The sequence below is a fragment of the Anolis carolinensis genome, chromosome 6 (assembly GCF_035594765.1).
Source record: "Anolis carolinensis isolate JA03-04 chromosome 6, rAnoCar3.1.pri, whole genome shotgun sequence".
In the NCBI taxonomy this organism is placed as follows: domain Eukaryota; kingdom Metazoa; phylum Chordata; class Lepidosauria; order Squamata; family Dactyloidae; genus Anolis; species Anolis carolinensis.
In genome coordinates, this window is record NC_085846.1 from 26,653,136 (window position 1) to 26,678,348 (window position 25,213).

The 25,213-nt window shown below is 41.8% G+C and overlaps 1 protein-coding gene and 1 long non-coding RNA gene across 5 annotated transcripts in view; one reads left to right on the forward strand and one right to left on the reverse strand.

Moving 5' to 3' along the window:
• Nucleotides 1–1,081, reverse strand: part of LOC103279268 (uncharacterized) — a 41,345-nt gene extending 40,264 nt beyond the window's left edge. Inside the window, exon 1 of the long non-coding RNA XR_009999749.1 lies at nt 802–1,081. This is a non-coding gene — a long non-coding RNA (uncharacterized LOC103279268). The remainder of the gene's footprint in view (nt 1–801) is intronic.
• Nucleotides 1–22,797, forward strand: part of hoxb9 (homeobox B9) — a 55,527-nt gene extending 32,730 nt beyond the window's left edge. Inside the window, exons 1-3 of one of the 4 annotated variants that reach the window (XM_008113489.3) lie at nt 13,879–15,103; nt 17,059–17,157; nt 19,327–22,797. In XM_008113489.3, the coding sequence (XP_008111696.1) occupies nt 14,566–15,103; nt 17,059–17,157; nt 19,327–19,562 (873 nt within the window). In that variant the 5' untranslated portion in view covers nt 13,879–14,565 and the 3' untranslated portion in view covers nt 19,563–22,797. Of the gene's footprint in view, nt 1–13,878; nt 15,104–17,058; nt 17,158–19,326 lie in introns of those variants that run through there. The other 3 variants (XM_008113490.3, XM_003222623.4, XM_008113491.3) reach the window with 3 other exon arrangements.
• The last annotated feature ends 2,416 nt before the right edge of the window (nt 22,798–25,213 follow it).

Genomic DNA, 25,213 nt, shown 5'->3' on the forward strand with positions numbered 1-25,213 from the left:
GTGGGACTTCCGAATCCAGACTGACAAAGTTCTGGAACACAACACATCACAGTTGTAGAAAAGAAAAAGGTTTGGATCATTGATGTCGCCATCCCAGGTGACAGTCGCATTGACGGAAAAACAACAGGAAAAACTCAGCCGCAATCAGGACCTCAAGATTGAATTTCAAAGACTCTGGCAGAAACCAGTGCAGGTGGTCCCGGTGGTGATGGGCACATTGGGTGCCTTGCCAAAAGATCTCAGCCGGCATTTGGAAACAATAGACATTGACAAAATCACAATCTGCCAACTGCAAAAGGCCACCCTACTGGGATCTGCACGCATCATCCGAAAATACATCACACAGTCCTAGACACTTGGGAAGTGTTCGACTTGTGATTTTGTGATATGAAATCCAGCATATCTATCTTGTTTGCTGTGTCATAATAAAATAATAATAATAATAATAATAATAATAATAATAATAATAATAATAATAATTGTATTTGTTAACTGCCTCTCCTTATTACCTAACAGGTAAGAGTGAGGCCACAAGAACTGAGCGCTGATTTTAAGGTATGAAGTTCAGTTCTGCCACTAAAAACAAGTTCCTGGGCATTGCTATACATATTTCAGCATACAAAGCTGCTTCCATAACTCTTAAAAACCATCCTGTAAAATGAAAGCAGTCCTTCAACCCGTATCTCCTCAAAAAAAGGCAGTTGCTAATTCTGTTGCTGACAGACATGCAAAAAAGTGGCCCGGATTGTCAGAGGAGGAAAAGAAAAAGAAACCCTTGGTGGTTATATATCAGCATCTCACCTGCTTGTAAGATCCACATTGGCGTCTAGCTGTCCGCTGTGTTGGAGACAGAGAATTGGTAGGGACACTCTTTTCATGTTCATGAAAGGCAGGCTAGAAAGGCCTTTTTAAAGTGGAGTAAGAAACATACAAAGGGTTTTTTAAAAAAAGTTTTCTTAACTCTTCCTTCAGATGTGCTCAAAATCAATCTTAAAAAGCAATTTTAACCCAAAACGTCCAATTTTAAGGACATTTGTGGCAGTTACCTTTATATATCACTTAATAACGTCGCTGCCTGTGCGCCTCTTCAAATCACCTGTGAACTTATGTTGACCCCATGAATTTCATAAGGTTTGCTTAGGCAAGGAATATTCAGAAATGCTGTTGCCAGTTCCTTCCTCTGAAATAAAGCCTACAGCACCCGATATTCATCAACGATCTCCCATAGGAATACTAACCAGTACTGACCCTGTTTAGCTTTCAAAGGTCCTTCCACACAGTCCTATATCCCAGAATATCAAGACAGAAACGCCCACATTATCTGCTTTGAACTGGAATATATGGCAGTCCGGACACAGATAACCCAGTTCAAAGTAGATATTGTGTGATTTTCTGCCTTGATATTCTGGGATATAGGACTGTGTGGAAGGGCCCCAAGATCAGACAGATTTCTTGCCTTCAAGACGTGTCAAATAATCACGTTATTGGGGCAGAAGGCTTTCCTTCTCAACATGGAACATCTGAAAGCTGGGGCAGATCCAATATAGCTGTTCTTATGTATTTCACTGAACTCAGTTCTCAATTCAGATTAGTCATGCCTACAATACACCTGTTGGAATCAATGAACAAGTTAGCCCTCCTTTATTTCTTTCCTATTTTTCAGAGGGTGTACTGATAACACTTGCATCGAGTTTAAACCCTTGTACCTGAATCTTAATCCCACAGAGTTCTGGAAGGGTGTGATCCTGTAAACATGCAAAGGAAAGCGCTTCCCGCCAATTCAATGGAAGTCCGTTTCATTCCAAATGTAAGGTCTTATCTTTCCTTTTAAATATGTTATAGCTTAAGGGATACCTGTGCTTAAACAGGGTTTAGTTACAGAGGGAGAAAAATGAGGACATTGTTCCCATAAGAATTGAATTTTACCTTAAGTCCTTCATTTTCTAGCTTTCCACTAACCAAGAGTTTAGACGTCCCAAGAAAAGGGATAGGGAAAGCCACCAAGAGAATGTGAACACAGCAAATATGAATTAGTTGGTATCTCTCTGCAGTATGAGAAATTTAGTCTCTGGAGGCAAATTTTATTGGAGGGAAGGCAAGATTTTTGTTTGCCTTCCTCTGTAACTGCAGTTCTGTTTAGGTTCCAAAAAGTCGTGTGAATGAGTGTGTATATATATGTGTGTGTACACACACACACATATACATACAGGTAAGTATGTATAGAAAAGTCTAGAAAACCTGCCAAAATGCAGTGTATATATGCGTTTGGCACACTTGCATTTTTTGGCACAACATAAATGCATTTATTTATAGGACCTTAAAAAAGAAAGGGAAAAACACGGTAAGGTTAGAGGCCTTGTAGAAGTAACTATTTGTATGTATACATATGCTGATATAGACATACATACATACATGCATACATATAGTTACTTCTACTAGACTTCTAACTTCACTGTGTTTTTCCTTTCTTTTTTAGGTCTTATAAATAAATGCATTTATGCTGTGCCAAAAAAATCAATGTGAGTGTGCCAAACACATATATATACTGCACTTTGGCAGCTTTTTTAGACTTAAGAGGAAGAGAGCAGCGGGTGTCTGTTGAGAGCAGGAATGAGCAAAAAATGTTTCACAAAATTAACCCAAGTCTGCCTATTTTAAAGCTATCTGTTGCAATGACATATATATGTCACATAATAAGAAAACCAGTTTGTTGTAGTAGTTTGAGCATTGGACTAGGGCTCTGGAGACCAGGGTTGCAATTCTTTGTCATGGAGTGACTTTAGGTTGGTCGCACTCTCTCAGCTTCAGATGGAGGCAAAGGCAAATCTCCGCTAAGAACCCCGGTGATAAGTTTGCCTTTGGATCACCATAAGTCGGAAAGGATTTGAAGGCACAGAATAGGAAGAAATTGCTTTATACACCGAAATATAGGGTGCTCCTGATAAATGTAGTCAGAGTTTGGCTCTTTTTTTCGTGTCAGGAACAACCGGAGTTGCTTCTGGAGTGAGAGAATTGGCCGTCTGCAAGGGCATTGCCCAGGGGACGCCCGGATGTTTTGATGTTTTACCATCCTTGTGGTAGGCTTCTCTCATGTCCCCGCATGGAGCTGGAGCTGATAGAGGGAGCTCATCAGCACTCTCCGGGTGGGATTCGAACCTGGCAGCTTTCAGGTCAGCAGCCCAACCTTCAAGTCACGAGGCTTTTATCCCCTAGGCCATCGGAGGCTCCAGTTTGGCTCTGATTACATGTAACTATTTTCACGTTTCTTATAGAATGTTGGTTTCCCACATTTCCAAGAAATTTTTTTCCTGATCCTGTTTCTTATCTTAGGTAGAGTCTGGAAAACACGACTCCATCCTAATCCCTTTTATTTCAATAGTGGAATCTGGTCCCAAATCAAGACTTCACAAAATGACACCGCTTGGAAAGGAGTTGCAGTAAAACAGGGCAATTTACTTGGAACAGGTTTTTGTAAGGGGATCTCAGGGCCATATAAGCAGGCGCACCCGGAAGCGCTGAAAATGAGTGGGATTCATTCCCAAAACTACATGCTTCATATTGGGGTTATAAATCTATGAATGTGTATTGGCTGCAATTAAGGAGTGACTCCGGAACAGTCCCATTATTAGCTCGGGCAGGGCTTTAGAGAGAACAGGGTCTGGATTGCCGCATTGATATTTGAATAACAAGAGCAAATCCGCATATAGTCTGTCTGCAAAGCTGAGTAAATAAAACTAGCAAGGAATTGGCACAGACAGAACAGGACTTACAGCAACCCAGTGGAACCAGGCCAGTCCGATTTGAGCCATTTGAATTTACTCTCGGATCGTAGCCACATGGACACCAAGGTCTCAGGCTTCAGGGGCACTTGTTTACAAGTGCCTTCAGCCTTAAAGTGGCGTAAGTAATAATCACTTCATGTAAGACGAGGTTTATAATACGGAGAAAAACTTTATGGGCTTTAAGGGAGTGTTGTGGTTACCCAAAGTGGAGCTCAATTATTATTTTAAACTAAGGGGGAATATATTTTGAAAACCACATTGAGAAAGTTTGAAAGAAACCAAACCTGCTAGCAGAAAGGAGTGAGTAGCGAAGTTGCTGTCCCAAGTTAATGTCTTGCCTCTCTTCCTGCCTGCTCTCTTTCGGACTGTCCCAAAGAGGAAAATGAGATGGGTCTTACCTGGAGCCGAGTCCTGCCTCCTCTTGGCAAAATGAAAATAACAAAACAAAACAGTGACACTTCCCCGCTGTCACCCCTCCATAGGAATACATATACCTCATAGGAAAGACAATGGCTAGCAACTGGGGCAAATCCAGTCTCTGAAATTCCCCCTTCCTCTCCTTCTCCCCCCTCCCCTCCCTGAACCTCTTCATTTTCTTCCTCCCCGCTCAGTCTTTTCATTCTTTCCCTACAAGGACCATGCTTTTCCCTACCAATGTGGTTCAATGTGAAAAGAACAGTATTGTATTGCTCCTCTTTCTCAGCATCATTTCCTTTGAAAATCTCCCAGTTTCCTTCCACATATTACAATGAAGAAACCTATGCGTAAATATGTCTATTTTCTATCTGTCTACCCATCCTTTGCGGTTACTTAGTCACCACCGAGGAATGCATTTCTCCTTGTCTGAAGGAATAATCTCATTTCCCTCCGAATTCTTCGGAATTCCGGGTTTACTCCTACCATGTGGAAATCTAGAGATGAGGGCATTGCCTCCTCCAGTGAGTTTACCTCGAAATTCTTTTTCCTTCACTTTCCAACTTTCTAGCATTGCAGAGAGGTGAGGCATAGGATATTTATATTTGCTATATTCACATTTCTTTGGGGTCTTTGCCTGCCCTTTTTCCTTAGATGCCTAGACTATATTTATGATTGCTTATGTGAAGTTTTAAATTACTGCAAAGCTTAAAAAATGAGGAACTAGGGAACTAAAGACACGAATCTTTCTTGTGTAATAAACAAAAGCTAGAATTCTGTTATTAGACTTATTGAATGAATAGTTGAATGAAGAGTCAACACGTAGGTAAATCCTACTGATTGAATTCAGGATCAACAGCATTTAGCTGAAAGGGTTGCTTTGAGTTTCAAGCCTTCGACAATACATTCAGCTCAAAGTTTGGAAACCAAGTCCTAGAGAATGACAGTAGTGTTTTTATTTTGACCCATCCTGCATTCACCCAGGGCAGTAACAGGTCTGTTCCTCAAGTCTGTTGGCTTATATATACTCTGTCCTTGGTCATTAATTAAACTTTGCTTCCAAGTTGCCTTCTTTCACTGTAGAGGCTCATGCCTGCTTGCTGGCATGAGGTCATAGTTGAGTTCCAGGAGGCTTATTCGCAGGTCAGTATTTGATAAGGTTGAAGTCTTCGGATCCTGGTCCCATATAGCTTTCTCTTAACTTAGAGCTAGTTCGATACTCAAGCTACAGTTTGACCGAACTGGCTGGCCAATAATAAGTAGTATTATTACTTTCGCCCCTTCCTTGGCATTTTTATCATTCTTGCTGCTGTACAAATAACAAAGCTATTGATCTGGAAATATTGGCCAGCTTTCCCCAAGTCATTAACTTCTGAAAAAGTCTCACCACTGCTTTGTGCAGAAATTACAATAACTTTGTGGATAGATAAGCGCATTTTTGCTAGATTACCCTTTCTGAATCTGTGTGTGACAGAGAGGGAAAGAGAAGGGGTATTTTAAACAGGGTGCACTTTAAAGTTCCATTGGACTCATCTACCTGTGAGTAAATGAACTATTTAGAATTTAAGAACTCTTACTTAGACAAGACATTAAAAGGACCTCGTAATTCATATCCGTTTGAAGATATGTTTACTTTCTTTACTGCATCAGGGGAAGCAGTTTTCCTTGACCGATGGAATGTTCCATTTCCCCAGGCTTCTGTGGATTTCCTGGTCAGTTGGTTCCAAAGTTTTCTAAAAGTTTACTCCTAGTGTGTGCATGGGGGAGAAACAGGAATGTAACCAAAAAAAATCAGGACAATATCCCATCTCCAAATCTCCTACCTAATGGGAATGTCCTCCACTGCCCAGTTTTCCAGAATAGCAGAGAGAATGGGAATATGAGAACGGTCCATGCCAAGAAGTCTTACATTTTCTTTGTTCACATTCCTTTGGTAACTTTGCCTGTCCCTTTTCTTTGGCTACCTATTACCTAAACAGTGCTCCTAAATAAACTCTCTACTGAAGTTGTAAATTCCTGCAAAGGTACATATTGGAGGGATGGAGGAAAATGTCATGGGTAAGCTGAATTCTTATTTGAGGGCGCTAATGTCCTCATTTTGCCTCCACCCTAGATCTATACTACCAAATAGTGCAGTTTGAATTGCATTATATGGTCAGAGTGTAGACTCATAAAATGGAGTTTGAACTATATAGAACTGCATTATATGGGTCCGTCTACACTGCAAATAATGCAGTTCCAACTGCATTATTTGGCAGCGTAGATCTAGGGTGGAGGCAAAATTAGGACATTGGCCCCTCAAAAAAGAATTCAGCTCACCCATGACATTTTTCTTCATCCCTCCAATATGTTCTAACTGCATTATTATGGTAGTGTAGACACAGCCCAACATTCCACCCTATATACACGGTAGAAGCTTTGGGGGATTTCATCCAAGGTATTATTATATCCTCTGCAGAAATTATTTTGTTGGGAGGTAGGGCTATTCTGGTGGTTTGAGTATTTTAAGGGCTGGTTTGTAATACATCCCAGTCTCAGATCTGAATGTTTTCTCTCTCTTTTCATTTGGAGAATATTACGTTCTTTTGGGGCTCAACCCTACTTCTCAGAAGTAGGTCTCTTTAAGTTCAAAGATACTTATTTTCAGGTCAGTATGCACAGGCTTGCAGATTAAACCTAAACACCCAGTCCAAACCGATGGAGCAATTCTATGTATGCCTACTTGGGAGTAAATTTCACTGCGGTCAGTGGAGATTACTGCAAAGTCAGTGGGCCTAGGTTTACAGTTTAAATGTTGTCCCCTCCTCCACCCCTTCCTTGGGTTTTGGTTACTAGATTTTTCTTCTTGAAACACATCCAAGGCTTCTAACTTTACAAGGGATCTCTAGCTGCTTTATTAACTGCTAAGATGATAAAACCTCACTTGGAACAGTGTTTTTGAAAGGTAGGTCTAGTTTCAGCTCCTGGAACATTGCCCACATGTGTAAATTGTTTCGCTTCCTTTCAGAGAAGGAATTTTCTTTATTTCTGTTTCTCTCACCCTCCGTCTCCCTTTTTCATTCCCTCCACTTACTTAAAAAAAATACTTAACACACACAGATACAACCCAAACAGTAGCGCTGAAAACTCCGCACTAAACACAGGAAATTGAGAAACGTAATTTTCATCTGTAATGATTTTTAACTCTTTAAAAAATATATTACCAAAACATACTTTATTTTTAATGAAAATAAGATTGCGGGACTTCCCTCTTCAGAACTGGAGCTCCTTTCATAGCAAGGACTGACTTGCTTCTGGCTCCCGAATTCTCCAGCAGCCCCAATTCCTATGTATTTCAATTGGGCGCCTGTTTCCTGATACAGTATATTTCTTTTTTTTAAAAAAAGAATGAAAGAGAAGACATTGTGGGAAGCTGAAAACGAACAAAAGGAAATGACTGGAACTGGGGAGATCCTGAAGGACAGATCTGAGGCTACAGCAGGGCAGACCTCTCTGAAGTTTATGACAACCATATAAACCTTTTAATGGCCCGGATCCTTCTCTTCCGGGATAAGCGAGGAGGACATTTTCTCCCCAAGTAAAATGGGGTTAAGATTGCCTGCTTAGGCTCCAGTCCTGTCCTCTGGATTCCTTGGAAAGAAGTCCAGGACATTTCAGATCTGTTTTAAGGACCTCTGCAGTTGGAACAGCACTTCCCTCCTGAGAAGACTCAAAAGCAGCCAGTTTGGGTTAGGAATGCCTCTCCAGCGTCCTTGACATGAAAGTCAAATCCATGGCAGACAAGGGGCTCAGCTCCCAGTCAGAAGTAAATTCTGAGTGTGGTTTCCCTTAAAGTTATGTGAACTTAATCCCCTATCCTATTTCACCTCCTCGTGCAATTTGGTAACATGTTGGAAGCAATGTAATGCTTCCAACCCTGCTACCCCCAGCCTCGTTGAGGACTCTGTCTGCAACCCTATAGTCACCTCCTCAATAAGAGCATATAGTGAAGTCAGTGGGTCTCTCCTACAGCAAGACCTGGAAGAAATATTTGGGAGTTTGGAAGGATAGGCGGGAAGTTGGGAAAGGTGCTTGTGGAGGGGGTTCCTTTGTTAGGTTTCCGCAATAAATTTCCGAAAACATAGGAGTGGGCAAGGTGAGTATTGCACTATTTATATTGGGGAAGCTTTCCCCAATCTTTCTCTTTTACTATTCCTTTCTCTAGTATTTTCTATTAAATGAGCTTGCAGTCTTTAAAAAAACCTATTACTTGTTTATGAAAGAAACAATGGAGTGTGTGTATACGCATATTATAAAGAGCCAAGGCTACCAGGAATAATAATAATAATAATAATAATAATAATAATAATAATAATAATAATAATAATAATAATAAGGGTGTGACACTGGCCCACACCAAAGCCCTGCCCTATATATGATAATGCAAAAACAATAACTCAGTGAGGCAGGGAAATACTTTTAAAAGGAGTTACAACTTAATTAAGGGTACTGGCTATTGTTAAAGCTATTTTCCACATTTAAACAGAAAATCCCACAAACATCAAACAGAAGGCGAAGTTGTCAAGATGCAATTTGAAGTTGTAAATTTCCAAAAGAAATCTTTTTTGAAGGCTCTTATTTTCTCCAACAGCAGTGTTTTTAAATAGTGTGTTACTTTTTTCCTTGGTCCTGCGTTAAAATTGGGGATTATTATTATTATTATTAGTGGAGTACTTTCTATTGTTAATGCCAGTTCTCTAACAATTTCCTTTTCACAGAAAGTCTTTACACTGTAAACCAAACCCAACCTTTTACACCTCTAAGAGCCATTTATTTCAGTTAGCCAAGTCCCACTGACTCCATAAGTTGGGTTTGTTGTTGTTGTTGTTGTTGTTGATGTTGTTGTTGTTATGTGGAATGCTTTCTACCTATATCTATATGGAGGATACCTTTTTGGTTGCAGTTTGTATCTCTGATATATCACAGATCTTTAAAATCATGTGAACAGAACGTCTCAGGTCTGGTTTTAGCTTTTAAACCCAACTACCTTTGTTAATACGATTTCTCTAACCATTTCCTTTTCACGCTCCAGAAAGTCTTTATACTGTAAACCAAACCCAAGCATTTACACCTCTAAGAGCCATTGACTTCAGTTAGCCAAGTCCCACTGACTCCATAACCTCCAGTTTAACTGCTGTTGCTAAACTGGGAAGTTGGAAGTTACCGCTACATAACTCTAATAAGGTTGAAGTTTCTGCAGCAGCAAATTGTCCTTTGCAAATATTTAGGGTCTGAAGGAAACCCTCCTCTTTTGCGTGTGTTGCTCTTCCTTATCCAAAAGGAAAACTGTAACCCAAGTATGGATATTGTGTGTGTGTGTGTGTGTGTGTGTGTGTGTATAACTATGGCCACAGCTGAATAAAATCCCACATTATCTGCTTTGAACTGGAATATATGGCAGTGTGAACTCAGACAACCCAGTTCAAAGCAGTTATTCTGAATTTTTCTACCTTAATATCCTGGGTTATACGACTGTGTGGAAGGGTCTGGAGCTGTGGTTTTTAAGTGTGTGAATTGTGCAGGACTATATATAATAATCTTTAAAAGCCAAGATATTGTTTCTTTATCCCTAAACTGAGCACAAAAAATCATTTCTTCCTGTGGTGGGATAGAATCCTAATATTGAGTCTTCCCTCAATGTATAGGAGAGAACGACTTACATGGCAGTGCATGCTCTTTTTTTTCTTTTTTTCTTTTTGCAAAAATAAAAAGGAGAAGAAATGAAAATTAATCCATCCCTGGATACAACTCCAGCGCACAGAAGGCAAATGGCTTTTGCAGATCTTCATGTGTGGTTCACTTCACTGGGGAATCCCTCAAAGCCCTGGGTCCTACTTCAGGGTTACTCTCCTGAAGTCATTTCGGTATGAATTTATACACTCCAGAAAATTATATACTCTGGCTGCTGACATGCCTCATAATTATTTATAGGGGGTGCCTGAGGATTTTCCCAGGAATATATTTATTACAGGTAAAACACGGACAATTTATCTTGCAAAACACCGAACAGGTGTTTCCTTTCAATTAATGCTCAGTACATTTCATAGCTACTTAATTTTTTAAAACTCCCCTCCCAACAACCACCCAAAATGTCTATTTATCCATTACTTATCTCGGGCCCGCCAATCAACAAGCCTGTTCCTCCTTTTCCACGAGGCCTTTAAATCATCTCTCTTATATATTTAACCTCAAAGATCTGGTGGGTGAGTCCCTATCGGAGGGATTTTAAAAACATCAGTGATTCCTGGAACGCCATAAAAACAGGGCGCAGGCTTTATTTTCTGTTTTAATTACGGGACGAGGATTTCTTCCCGAAGAAAACCGTTCTAACTCTTGAGTAACATTTATTTTGGAAGAAAGGAAAGGAATCCAGGGATTCAGGTGCTGCTGGCTGAATGTACACTGACTTTAGTGGGAAATAATTTAGAAGAAATTATTGTTGTATTGTAAACATGCTATTATTTGAAAGGATTTTTCGTATTTAAATATTACTACAGACGTAAATTAAGTCAGGTCAGCTTCATACTACAGGGGTATAATAGGAAAGGACTAAAATGCTCAGTATATGACTTACAAGGAAGCCACATTGGGAGCTCCTTGGAGTTGGTAATAATTCTGCAACAAATCCCAACACCTTCCTCTTGTTATTTTGCACAACAACCTTTTACTTTTCTTCAAAAGGAAAGGGTGCAGCCAATTTAAATTAAACACATTTAGACTGCAGTCCTATTTAAAGTGGAAAGTGCCACAAAACTCAGGGAAATTTAGTCTGAGTAGATAATCTTTGGTCCCTTCCACACAGCTGAATAAAATCCCACATTTTTTGCTTTGAACTGGAATATATGGAAGTGTGGATTCAGATCATCCAGTTCAAAGCCGATATTGTGGGATGTTTTGCCTTGGTATTCAGGGTTATCTGGTTGTGCGGAAAGGCCTGAAGTTCTTTTGCTTTAAATCCTTTAAATTCAGATTGAGAGTTGGGCATTAACCCTCCGTTTGAAACAAGCCTGACAAAAAGTCATTGACAGAACCTGCTTGAGGAACATTTACTTGGAAGTAAATTCAATTCCCTGCGTACTTGTATCCAGTGTAGAACAAACAAAGAAGAGTTTAAAATGTACTGAAACTAGATCCTTTCCTTTAATTCTTCCTTTTTGTCTCTTATCTGACTCTGCACAAAGAAAGGATATCTGAAGGCAGAGATCTGGATAGAAGAAGGTTTGGGGTATTGGATGCAGGTGCTACCTCAATTTCTCAAGAGAAAAACTTCAGTCTAATGGTCTGTGTATGAATGTATATGCTGTAGTATCTACGAATAGGTTCTGATTTCTTTCCCCTTCACATCCTTTTGACGAAATCTATTATTCTTTAGCAATACCCAGAAATAATATTCCCCCAGAACTAGATTTGACCCCATAAAGCTATTTCTTTCCTACGAAAAATTCTTAGACTTGCATTTTCTCTAGCTGGCTTATCTGAGCCAGCAAAATATACTTTTCTCGGATATATATCAGTTTATATCTCCTAGTACTCCCTAACCCTTTTCCTGCCATGGATATATTCGCATACATATTACATATGTATAATGTGCATCTCTTTATCTGATTTCTTCCTCGCTAATCACTTCCATGCCTTTGTCTGAAGCAAGGGAGAGAGAGAAAGAAAGAAAGAAAGAGGCGCCCATAATCTCCGTCCCTTAGGTCCTGAAGCATAAGAGAAACATACTTAGAGGGAAAAGAGCCATTTTATTTTCCGTGGGGTACACTGACGCTGGGATTAATCTCTTCCTGTTTGCAGAATTACATTTCACAAGCATGAGCGGAGTTTACTCAAAAAAGAAGGATTGGCCTCTAGAAAGCTGGGTACATTTAAAAAAAAACTGTCACGGGATTTCTAGAGGACTGGAATAATATACCTTATCAGGGGTGTTTAGGGTCCAGAAAGGCTTGGACATCTCCTATCTGGAGTCACAGAGGATGGAAATGTTGGGGACTACCTCCATTTCAACCCTCTTTCTCATCTGGGCAGAAAATTGGAAGCTCTACTACACTACAAAAGGCAGATTCACAACCGGGTATTATTGATAACTAAGGCGAAGCATAACAGCATGGCTCAATGTAGCTTCTCTCTTTCAGTCCTATATTTGTTAATTCGGAAGTAAATTCCAGTAAAAGTTGGGAGACACAAACTTACATAGAAATGTATTTAGAATCTGGGTTGTCAAGCCTGTACTTCGCAGCCGTTGACTTGAATAGGGCTCCTCTGGAATAGGACTCCTCTAGAGCAAAGGAGAGTTTTTTTGCGGGGCTGAATAGGGTTGGATCTGGCACATCCAAAAGACAGAGAGGGAGGAAGGTGCACTCGAAAGTGTTCAAGGCACCCCCCCCCCCATCCCTTGGCTGCTGGTGCTGATGCCGCTGCTTTTTTTTTTTTCTTCAAAAACCACCCTCCTTTTCCACAGGCAGTAAATTCAAGGCTATAAAAATCAAAGAAAGCTAATGTAAGTTTTATTCAACTATTTAACCGTCTCAAGTCTAACGCCTTCTGTAAGAAAACAAAGAGGATCAGTACCGGATTGGACATTTTACAAGGGTAGTAAAATTAAAGTGCGTGTATATGGCGGGGAGGGGAAGAAGGAAGGAAGGAGAGAGAGAAAAAATGAATGAATGTGGGTTCCAGGATGGCAACCCCCTCCTGCTGCCTCCGCCTGGCTTTCAAAACAAACTGGGAACTCAATAGACTGCAGACCTATATAGACCTATATCTAAAATCGGACTATATACACTCAATATACACACAAGGAAAGGATTGCATTTTGAAACCTATTGAGGTCTGTAGAGATACACGCCTTTTTGGAAGGAGAGAGACATACATATAGGGGTTATATATGTAAACATGAAGACTGTGTTGTCGAAGACTTCTATGGACGGAATCACTGGGTTGCTGTGAGCTTTCCGGGCTGTATGGCCATGTTCCAGAAGCATTCTCTCCTGACCTTTCGCCCACATCGATGGCAGGCATCCTCAGAGGTTGTGAGGATGCCTGCCATAGATGTGGGAAAAACGTCAGGGGAGAATGCTTCTGGAACATGGCCATACAGCCCGGAAAACTCACAGCAACCCAATGGAGACTATGGCTTCTAATTATGTATTTACTATGGTTCTCACCACAGGCAATATATTTCATTCTGTCATACATAATGCAAGGTATGGCAAACCAATGCTGTAGTGTTCCATGGTTTACTATCCACCCAGGCATTACTATATGCAAAACCTTTAATATCATGTTCAATCAAGAGGAGAAAGGCAACAGGATCAGAAAAACCGAATTTAGCTGTGATCCATAGCTTCCCATCCTTCGTAGGAGCAATAATAATATTCACACATAAATATAATATATGCACAGAGACACAAACGCTCCGGACACACACCTCAATGTTGTCCTTTGTAACCCCTGGTAGCCATTGGTCTCCCCTGCCTCTTTCAACAAACTTTAGGCGGTTTATATTGCCTTTTTCTCCCAGCTAAGTAGAAAAAAAGAGAAAAAAAGGGAGTCTAGGGTTGGACTTTATCGATTGGAGGGTGAGATGCGGGGGTGGGTGAGGTGGGAAGGAGAAATCCCCAACAGGGAGCCTTAGAGGAGGCAAAGAGAGGGCAAAACTCAGCTTTCCCCTTTCATGTTGCAGAAGTCCAAAAGGGAGGGGGGACTCCATAACCCCCCAACACATACAGAGAGCGGATCCCCCCCCCTTTCCCTGGACGTAACCTCTCGTCGCCACCCTCCTCCTCCTCCTCTTCCTCCCAATAGGTTTGAACTGTACGTTCCGGGCTTTCTGAACTCGCTCCGCTTTGCCACATTGCCTCCCCATAACCCAATCCATCCTTGATATGGAATGCAGAGGGCGGTTTGACAGCTCCGCGCAGCCCCCCCGCCCCTCCGCCCGGATTGATTTACGCCGGCCCTGACGCTTTATCAGCCTCACGAAAAAAGTTTGACCAATCATTTTGCTGGAAGCTCCCAACCCGGCAGTCCCGACTGTACTTTTTCTTGGCTAGGAAGTTGACGCTGGAGGAGGAGGAGGAGGAGGAAAAGAGGGGGTTTAGGTTAAGCAGAGTGTCGCCTGTGTTGATTTTCCCCTTCCCCCTTCCCCCCAAATCTATTCCCATTTAGAGACTTATAATACCTATAGAGCCAGCCTAAACTCGAGACCGAGTCCTTATTTTATTTTATTTTTTATTAACTCCCTCTTTCGCTCGCTTGCTTGCTTGCTTTCTTGTTTGCTGGCTTTTCCCCCCTTCACTGAACCGTGGGGCTCGTATGATGTCCAAGAATGTCCATTTCTGGGACGCTTAGCAATTATTATGTCGACTCCATTATAAGTCATGACAGCGAAGAACCTCCCGCGGCCAAATTCTCCTCCGGGCAGTACTCAAACTCCCGGCAAAGTAGCCACACTGAGCACCTGGAGTTCCCCTCCTGTAGCTTCCAGCCCAAATCCTCCGTTTTCAGCGCTTCCTGGACGCCTCTGACGCCCCACGCGGCTGCCAGCCTGCCTTCGGTCTACCACCCCTACCTCCAGCACCAGAACCTGCCTTCCTCCGAGAGCAGGTACCTGCGGAGCTGGCTGGACCCCGTGCCCCGAGCAGAGAGCCTAGCCGGGCAGGGAGCCGTTAAGACAGAGCCGCTGCTGGGCGAGATCCGCAAGCAGGGCGCCCAGGACTACCCGATAGACCCCGCTGCGGCGGCGGCGGCGGGAAGGGAAGGGGTCGCGCCCGCGCCCGTGCCTGTGCCGAGGCCCAGCAGCAGCGGCGGCTTCGAGGACAATAAAGTTTGTGAAGGAAGCGAGGACAAAAGCAGGCCAGATCAAAGTAAGTTATAAAAAGTCAGGAAGTAAACAACAGCATTTCAGGAAGGAGAAGGAGGAGGAGGGGGAGGGAGAGAAACAGCCCAACCAAAGAAACCCCCTCCCCGAAAAAAGACCCTAAGTGTGTCATAAAAGAACACAATGGGCGAGAGAAGGGGGTCTCTTCTGTCTCTTCTGTTTTGAAAAGCTGGTCTTACTCTTAAAAGAGAATTCTCCCTCCTTTTCTTCGCTCTTCCTCCGGGAAAGAAAAAAAAAGCCAACTTAGGTAATCTAAGGTTTTTTGGGGGCTGTCTAGGGTGAAAGCATGGTTTGCTTGGCTTAATGTATATGTATATATTTTAAATCAGGGTGTTTGTGTAATGTGGACGGGTTTGGCTTGAAAATGACCATCTTAACTCTGCTTCCTTTAATACGGAAAGGGAGAGAGAGAGGGAACCAATACAAATTGGACTGTGTTTCCTTCTCAGTGTGGGTCTGGGAAAAGGGGTGCGTTGGGGAATCTGAGCTGTTAGACTCAAAATAACCCCACAGTTGGGGTGATGATTCCACCATAAATATAGCAGAGTACAAAAGTAAACTTCATAACCAGCAGAAACTTACATGTGGTGAGCTAGGATAAGCTTCCATTCATTAGGATGGCACAGGATGGTAGCAGAGGTCGATGGATGGAATCTATATGGAACCTGGGGAATATATTTGTGTTGTTGTTGTTGTTGTTTCAAGGGAGGGGAAGAACTTTCACGTGGAGAAGCCAAGTGTGTTTGTCTGTGACTCCCCGCGTCCTTGTTTACCTTAAAAAGGAGCCCCGGTTTCCTTCCGTGGCGCTCTCCCTGTCACTCTGGCTTGTTTGTTGACGATTGTTTGTTTATGAAATGCGCCCGACGTGCCTATGAATATTTCAGAGCCAAAACCGCTCTCCTGCTCTTCTCCCCCCCTCCCCGAAACACCCGCTTTATATAAAAAACAGTAAAAAGAGAAACGAGCTTAATTGGTTCGTTATATTTTATTTTATTTGCTACGGGGAACAACAGACTGGCAAACTCTTAAAACTTAATCGTGTGCTTCTTGGTGCAACCTGGTGGTGGGTGGCTGCTATGAGCTTGCCTTCCCTCCCCCTTGGAGGGCAAAATGTAGGGAAAAGGATTTAGTGGCGGAGCGGGGGGGAGGGGGTTGGATGGAGGGTCAATAAAATATACCAATAATCTTTGCCTCTTCAATATTTTTTTGCGTGGTAAAGACGAACGCTTTGATTCCATGGTCTTTAACCAACCGAGGAGGTTTCAGATATCCTGGTCCAATGTTTGGGACGTTTGTAGAGAATAATAATAGTAAAAACTAAAGTAGTTTCATGTTTGATGATCAGTGAGAAAAAAAATCCTCTTGACTATTTCTATCAGCATCCTTTCCCAAGTGATTGAGTTGTAATATTGCATTTAAATTTTCATGTAGAGAGTGTGCCCTTTTTCTCAGTGGCCTTTGCCCAACCCAAGGAGGTTTCAGACAACTTGGTTCAATGTTTGGGGTGTTTATGGAGAATTATAATAACTAACGTAAAAACTAAAGCGGTGTCATGTTTGAGGATGTGTGTCTCTCCTAGGAGAAAAATCCCTCTTGACTATTTCTATCACAATCCTTTCTCAAGTGATTGAGTTGCAATATTGCATTTATATTTCCATGCAGAGTGTGTGTCCTCCCTCCAGTCCCAAAACAAAGAGTGCGGAGGGCCATTCCAAGTGGGCATTTTGTCCTTGCCTGCAATTCCCTTCCTTTTCTCCGTGCCCGGGAGGGGGTGGGTTTGTGGGAGGCAAAAAAAGGCGCATTTGATGTGGGGCTCTTGGCAGGAAATCTTGCTCAGCGACTGAGGAGCATCCCTGAGAAGATGCGGGAGGTTTGCCATTTTGTCAAAAAGCTCATCTGCCCCCCTTCTACCCTCCTCCCCACCCTCATCTTTCTCCCCAGCCCCGGAATTGAAGATAGATAAAAATCTTGCCCAAGAAAACCGCTCGGTTCCAGAGGGACAGGGTGCCGGTGGGCGTCCTGTACATGCTAGCTTAGAAGGTATGTTTGGCCGGCGATGGGGGAAAGGAAGGAAAAGAGGTGGGGAGAGGGAGGGCAGCTCTGTCCAAAATCTTTCCATCCTTTCTAAGCCTCTTCCTTGAGAAACCAGACCCTCCCAGGACTCTTTTCCTTCCTGATGGGGTGGTCATGGTGGTTTGGCTCCTAAGAACAGCCTGCCAGCCTGACCATTTCTCAACCAAAATGTGACTTCCTGTTTGGGGAATAGTGTGAAATGCGAGATAAACGCGTTTTTCCTGTGGCAGACGTCATGTTTCCTTGAAACGCCAAGAAATCACACACACGCACGCACATATACACAACTGAAAAAAGAGGGTCATTGCTGAAGATCTCATCCCAACGCCATTAAAAGATAGGTAGCTGTATTAATTATTAACAGCCATGCCTCGTCTTTAATATTTAATTCTGCCTATTAGAGAGGCGGTCGCTTCTGTTGAGGAAGGGGCTGGTAGGATTTGTAGAGGAGGAAAGATGAGAGCTAAATCTAATTTCAAACTAACACACACAGGGGAGCGGGGCAAGGCGCACTTTATTTTACTCAGAGGGAAATGCCTCCTGACTTAAGAAGAGCCCAATTTTTTATTTAAAAATATTTATTTATTTAAATAGTCATACATTTGTAAGTGTTTTTTGCTTACAGTGCAATATTTTCCAGCTCTTAGTGTTTCATTATCATTTCTGACATACGTATTATCTTTTCTTTAAGGGGTCACATTCTTCTATTTGAATAGTACATATAAAGGTATCATCAACTCTAAATTAATATTCCAATTTGTTGAAGATGGGTTTTTTAATTTTAATTTCCACAGCCGTCTAGGAAGTCAGACTGGTTAGCTCTCTTCCTCCAGCGCTCTTTGGATAAGTCTTCCCTTCTGTGTGGGAAAAAACCTACAGAAGAAATCCACCAGATTCCTCTGGGTGGATGTGTGTGTGTGTGTTTTAGAACAGTTCCACTCAAAGTAGTAGCCTGCAGCACAAACAACCCTTTGTGGAAGATCTGATGCTTACTCCCACTTAGATCCATGCCTCAGACTAACACAGGATCCCAACCACATCCTGGTCTTTCCTCCAGTCACTCATGCCCAGGGACCGAATCTGAAATCACCATTCAGACCAGTAGAGTAAGTAGGCACACTATGGGTTATACAGAACTCCAGAGGAACAGTTCTTAGCTTCTGTATTTTCCCCGAAAGAGTGACAGTGTTAGGGGACCCTCCATGTAATTGCCTCTCCACCTCACACACACAACACTAACAAACTACAGCAGGCAATTTGTTTCACAGTTGGTAGGCGCAGAGCAGAGGTCCTCCGGATTTTACGGGGGAAAAGGGCCAGAGTACAGGCAGGCGAAGAAGAGTTGAATTATTCATTGTTGTGTATGAAGTTCTCTCTATATATGACACTCCACAAAGTAAACTTCATAGCACACCATGCCTCTGAAGATCATGTAGAAGATTTACACTTCTGTAATAACATCATGAAGTATCCTTTACTCCTTCCTGATCTTCAGCCTTCTAAGTTTCCTTCTGGTTTTTTCATATATACTCCTTTCTCCTATCGCATACATACAAACTTGAGTATTGCATACTCCTCCTTTCTCTTCATTCTTCTAAGTTCCATCCTCGCTCATGTATATCTCAAATTGAACATCTAACTTCCTTTTCATACTTATACAATTAAGTACTTTATAGTCCTTCCTTATCTTCATCCTCTCCTATATATCTTGAATAATATACCCCTTCTTTGTTCCTTTCCTCCGTCCATGGTCTATCTATCTGAGTATTATATACTCCTCCTTGTAAGTTCCCCCTCTCACATATATCTCAAATTGAACATACTCCTTCCTTCCTTTTTGCTTGCCTGCCTTCAGCTGCATAAACTTGTGAGAATCTCTACATCTCCCAGTCAGAGGAAAATGCTTGCATTGACTTCCCCCTGGCACCATCTTCTGTCCCATGAAGGTCTGTCTGCATAGTAACATCTAAGTACAATAGAAGAATAGATGTGCTTTCCTCAAACTTTCCTTTAAACTCCCTAGAACCTGGTGGGTGTTCTCTTCCCACTTGGTTGGATCAGTTCAAACACAAGAGTCCCAAGTCCCTCTGAAGTGATGGCTGCCTCACAAAGGTCTCTTTGCTCTTCTCCTTGCAGGTAACCCGGCAGCCAACTGGTTGCATGCTCGCTCTTCCAGGAAGAAACGATGCCCTTACACCAAGTACCAGACCTTGGAACTGGAGAAGGAGTTTCTGTTCAATATGTACCTCACCAGGGACCGTAGACACGAAGTGGCCAGGCTGCTCAACCTGAGCGAAAGACAAGTCAAAATCTGGTTTCAGAACCGCAGGATGAAGATGAAGAAAATGAACAAGGAACAAGGCAAAGAATGAAGATCTCCTTCCTGTCCTCCACTTCTCCCGCCCCACTCCCTCCCTTCCTCTCCTCTCCCCCAGTTTTGGCCCTGTCTCCAAACTAATGTTATATTTATGGACAAGGTTTCCCCAGCGGTGCTGGAAAGACAGCAAAACCAAGCCAGACCCGAAGTAGAGCTTCCTGGTCGATATGCCAGGAATATATAATGATTGCACCTGCTTGTTTGCATTTCGGTCTTCCCCTGGCCTTGAAGAGATAAGGCTCGTTTGGGACACCTTTGGTTTAGGGGCATTTTGAAATAACTTATAGCAAGCAGGTTGACAACAGCATCAGCTTTGGATGGCCCTCACATGAAGCCACTCCACCACCATAAACAATTAAATATTTGTAATTTTAATTTAAACTGCCCCATGCAAAAGACAGTGTTCCCCTTGGAACTTCATTCTCTAAGCCAACTGCTCGTAAATGGCCGCAATGGAGGCTTCCAGGTGGATTGTAACTCAAGCCTTTCCCCAGATCACTTTCCTCTTCTTGAGAGAGAGGAGGATCATCAGGTGGATTTGTAGAAGATCCTTGGGGAAGTGTCCTACCAAATTCTGGTTAAGGACCAGTCTTCCCATTGCACATTTAATTCATTCCCCTTCCTTGAGATCAGTTTTCTCCACCTGTGTTGAACTACAGCCCCCATATTCCCCAGCCAAACGGGCCTTGGGTGATTGCGTGTCCTGGGTATTCCCTTTTCTAACTCTGTTCATACACATGCACCCTCAATAGAGAAATAGGGCAGAATTTGTTGGGTAGATCCAATGGAATTGTGCAGGAGATAATATTCCCCATCAGGCCTAATATTTTTGATCCTTCCAAGTTGCCCTCAACTTGGAAAGAACAGAAGATGAGTCAGAGAAGGTGGGCTAAAGATTTTTGGTGTGTATAATAACGGGGGACACTCTGGCTTAGTTTAACTGCTTAGGAAGTTTGTGGCTATTTGTAATTTATTCTGAAGTCAGAGATTCAGAAAACCATTCAAGTGCCAAGAGGAGCGGGTCTGGAGTGGGTTTTCCTTTCTTTCTTCAACCAATTCAGTAATACTTGAATGTTCTTGGAAACTTTGTCCTCTACCCCTGGAGGACAAACCCCTCTTTCATCTTCATATGAAAACGAATTTTGAGGGGCATTAAAAAGCCACGTTGGCTTTTTTGGGGAGGGGGGAGCTTTTTTATTTTGAATATAAGGAAGTTACATTTTCATTGTTTACATAAATAATTCTTATTTCATACTAAAAGGGGGGCGAGTTTCTCGTCTCTAAAACCTTGTCCCTTTAAAATCACCCTAGATGGGATTTTAAGAAAAGGAGGGTAGAGGGGAGAAGGAATCTAGCGGTACCTTTAAGTCGTATCCAGTTTGAAACCCCTTATCACAGTCTTAAATGTAGTCAGCCTTAAAGGTGCCACTAGGGTCCTCCTTCCTCCCACCCCGACTTTCCTTTTTGCATTGAAACAGACTGACACCGCTGTCTCTTTGAAAAGTTACATGTGGTCCCCGTTCCTTTACAACTATCTTCCCCCTCCTCTCTTTGGTGGGACTTGGGGAGGGACAAGTAGAGGTAGGTAAGTAACTTTAGTCCAAGGCGGTTATATATGGCGTGTGAAGGTTTGAGGGTTTTTTGCCATTTCTTTTTTATATAAGGGGGGAAATGTGTTCGTGGCTGTGATTTTGTGAACGTTCCGCTTGTTTTCTGTGGCTTTTAGGAGTATAAAATGGAGTCTGTACATATTAGTTTCAGAACTGGAGAGGGATTTCCATAGGCAAAGGCACTCACTCCCCTCTCTTCTGCATCTTTCCATTCGGATTTAGAAATAACGCCAATCAGGTGGCAGAAAGGGTGACTAAACGAGGTGGGAAATTTGACCAGGGGTTTTGGAGGGAGAGACAGAATGAGGAGAGAAGACATGAATGTCTACCTTTCAGGATCTTTCTAGACAAAAAACAGTCCCAGCAGAGAAATCTAATTTCATAGAGTGTTGTATAGAATTTTTGATACCATTTTTGTCTGCTGACGAGAGCGATTGTTCTTTAGACATTTGATAGGGATATTTTAATCTTTCCAAGTAGCGTTGCCTGGTTTCTGAAAACTGGAAGAAAAGAAATCTCTTTTAGGGAGGCTAGATGAGTATTTTTTAAAAATCTGCATTGAAAAAGGAAGGCATTTGTGGGATTTAAAAAAATAATTTCCTTCAAAACTCTTGAAACATTCAATTCCTAAATAGTGGTGGGTTGGGTTTTTTTTTGGGAGGGGGGGGGTTTACAGCAGAAACTTTATAAAAGGTGAAAGATCAGCACAAACAACGGATTTTAGCAAGTCTGGTCATTTCAACTAGTCAGGTTTCACCTTCTCTTTTACAAAAAAAAAATCAAATTGATAGTGAAATTTCCATGGATAGAAACGGTCCAGTAAAATAACAAATTAAACAATTTGAAGTCGTCTTGTTTTAAATGAGATTGTCATTTGTGGGATGTCTGTTAAACCTGGGCAGGTTTGGTAGTATTATGTGATTTGTCTGTGTTTCATTTCTGGCTGGTGCTTCAAATGAAGCTAAAAAACCTATGGTAAAAAACAAAACAAAATGAAATAATCCAGAAACATTTCCAGGGTTAATATTATTATTTTATAAAGAGAACCATCTCCATGTATGTATTAGCATATTCACCCACTTTAGTCCTAGATTCATCTCTAGACCTTATTAATGAAAAATAAGATTATTATTTTGCAAAAAGAAATGCTTTTTTTGGGCAACAGCATGGGTTAAATATTAAAAGAATCTAGCTGATTTCGTTAAAGAAGCTTCTGTCTTGAGAGGGTTGAAAAAAACACTATGGTTTCCTCTGTTCAGTAAGGTCCAAATGTATTTTCCACACTTGTTTTAATGCCTCAGAATAAAAAATCGATTTGAAGGGTGGGGAGGTGGGGAAGCTACCTATATCTCATTGTGTTATACTGCTACTTCTAGAACTTGAGAAATATTTGCAACTGTGTTTGAGTTTTTTTTCCTTCTGGCCTCTTTGCCATGTATTTGTAAAGAGCTGGCGTTTTTGTTTTGTTTTGCTATTGTTTGGTCGAAGAATTTTTTTCTTTGACAAAACGGTCACTTTAGGAAAGCTGATATGCATTTGTTTCCAATGTATTCTCGTTTTCATCCGTGTTCAACGGGCTGCATCTCTAAAACAGAAATAAAGGGGTTCTCTTTCTTTCCATTTGTGGCGAAAAGAGTCATTATTGTTCTTATTACTTTTCAGTGAGGAATAAATAATCAGGGAAAGGTGAATGAATGAACCAAGGAATTAAGCGAGAGACTAAATATATAAGATTCATGGTATGAAATAACAGTCAACCTTGCTATTAAGGATAGTAAAAGAATACTTAATGGTAAGGGTGTTTTTCATTGCCCATAATGAATATGAGTGTATATATATATGTACATGGATATCCAAAATAGCCTCATCAAGTAAAGGAATAAATATCACAGATCTGATAAGGCTTTTTTTTTCTTCAAATGCTTTGTGATTCCACTTTCCAAAAGTCATTTCAGGCAGAACCACCAAGCAATGAAAGGGATATTCCTGTTTTGTTTTGTGTGGGTTTCCACATTAGTGATTCTCAAAACTGAAAACAAAAACATGATCTTTGCAACATACAATTGCATCCAGTTAAAAAGAGAAATACTCAGCCGCCATCGCACAAACACACACACAGATAGTTAGAATATATACCAATATGTATGCATATTTATCAGAATATATGTCTCTATTTTCTTGGCAAATCCTGAGAAGAGAAGAAAGCGGTCTCTGGATCTTCCTGGGATAGAAACGGGAGAGAAACTTGTCATAAAAGAGGGGAGAAAACTCGGCGCAGTAGGCTGCCGTAAAAGAATATGACCGCCATAAAACTTTATAGGGTATAAATTTCTGAAGGTTAAGGAACTAAGCAACTGTAAAGCAAACAAGAGTAGAAAACTTTCAGAAGCTCCTAAATTACTAGAAGGTACTAGAAGGGGGGGGGGGGAGCTGAGGGGTGGGAGGCACCCAGTTTCTTTTTTTTTGCCAGGAAAAAAATAATAAGAAAGGTTTTGGAATAAAAGAGGGAGAAAAAAAGGAAAGAGGAAGAAAACCTTTGTGATTTTTATTCCCCTCTTGTGGATTCTGCTCCACTCCAGCGATCTGGATTGCTTCACCCTTTGTCTATTGCCTCTTATCACTTCCAAGCTGCCATGCAGCATCCTGGATCATAAACTCCCAGCATTAACCATCCCATCACACACCCGACCATTTTCCCCAGTATAGACACACACATCCCTGAAGTTCTGGCCAGACGTCTGAGTTCGGGAAGGCTTACTTTACACTTTAAAGAGAGGAAAAAAGAGAAAGTGGGGGAAGGGGAAGGGGGATAAAGAAGAGAAGACTTTCTTTACAACCCAAGTTTTCCCCCACCCATCCTTCCAGAGCAGAATACGTCAATTGTTTAGTCTCGGGGCTTTGAAACAATGGTGGTTTTTCAAATGCGAAGTCTCAGCCTCCTGCTTTTATGGCTTTGAAAAGGACCGGATGGAGGATGGAGAGTATATGGCCTAGAGAGAGACTTCTGAGCGGTCTCTTTGCCCCCTTTCCTCGCTCACATTCATATGCCGAATCTGATAATTTCACAGAGGAATTGTCCTATGAAACAATGCTTGGAAAAGCACACACACACAGAGAAATAAAAGGGATCAATAAAAGCCCAAGCACAGGGAAATCGTTCTATAACCCATCTTCGTTTATTAGCCCTGTGGACATTTAAGGGTGTCTTACTCCGAGCGGTCGTTAGATGTCGCTGTTACTCCACGCTTAGAAAGGAGCGACCCTCCTCTGCTTCTTGGGTTTCTTTGCCCCTGAGTCCACAACACCTTGATTTCATTAGGAACAATAAACGGAATGGCTGCTCAAAAGCGTGGTGGATAAATACCCCTCCCTTCCTTTGACATAAAATATAGAAATAATAACAACGGCGACCGTTCCTTTTCCATTTTTGGAGGCGCAGGCGTTGCCACGTTTGGAGGCATGGGAAGGTGAGCATCCAGAATAAAACTGGAGGCACAAACGAGGCAGGAGATTCTCCTTTGCAAGATCCCCTTTGCAAGGAAAAGAGGACTGTGGAAGAATTGCTGGGCATATTTCACCCATTGCCATCCAACCTGTGAGGAGAGTTTTCCCTGCTGTGCTTATGTATTGAGTATCCAAGGCCTGGAAGATGTGTGTATGATGGAGTAAACAAACACTCTTTTGAAAGCGAAGACATATAGTCTTTGATTTGTCACTCTGTTCCTCCCGGTGCCAAAAGGTTGTGATGTCTATATTACATTTTTCAATATCTAGGATGCACTGACCTGGAGAAAGGAGTATAGGTCAGAAATCTGGAAGGGAAGACTTGTGTTGTCATTTCCTTAAAGATCCCATCAGACTTTGGTGTCAAATACGACAAGAGGTAGACCTTATCAAACAATAACTAGGAATATTTTTAAACATTTTTTCAGCATGGGTTGCTGTGAGTTTTCGAGGCTGTATGGCCATGTTCCAGAAGCATTCTCTCCTGACATTTCCCCTGCATCTATGGACTGCATTTATGGCCATAGATGTA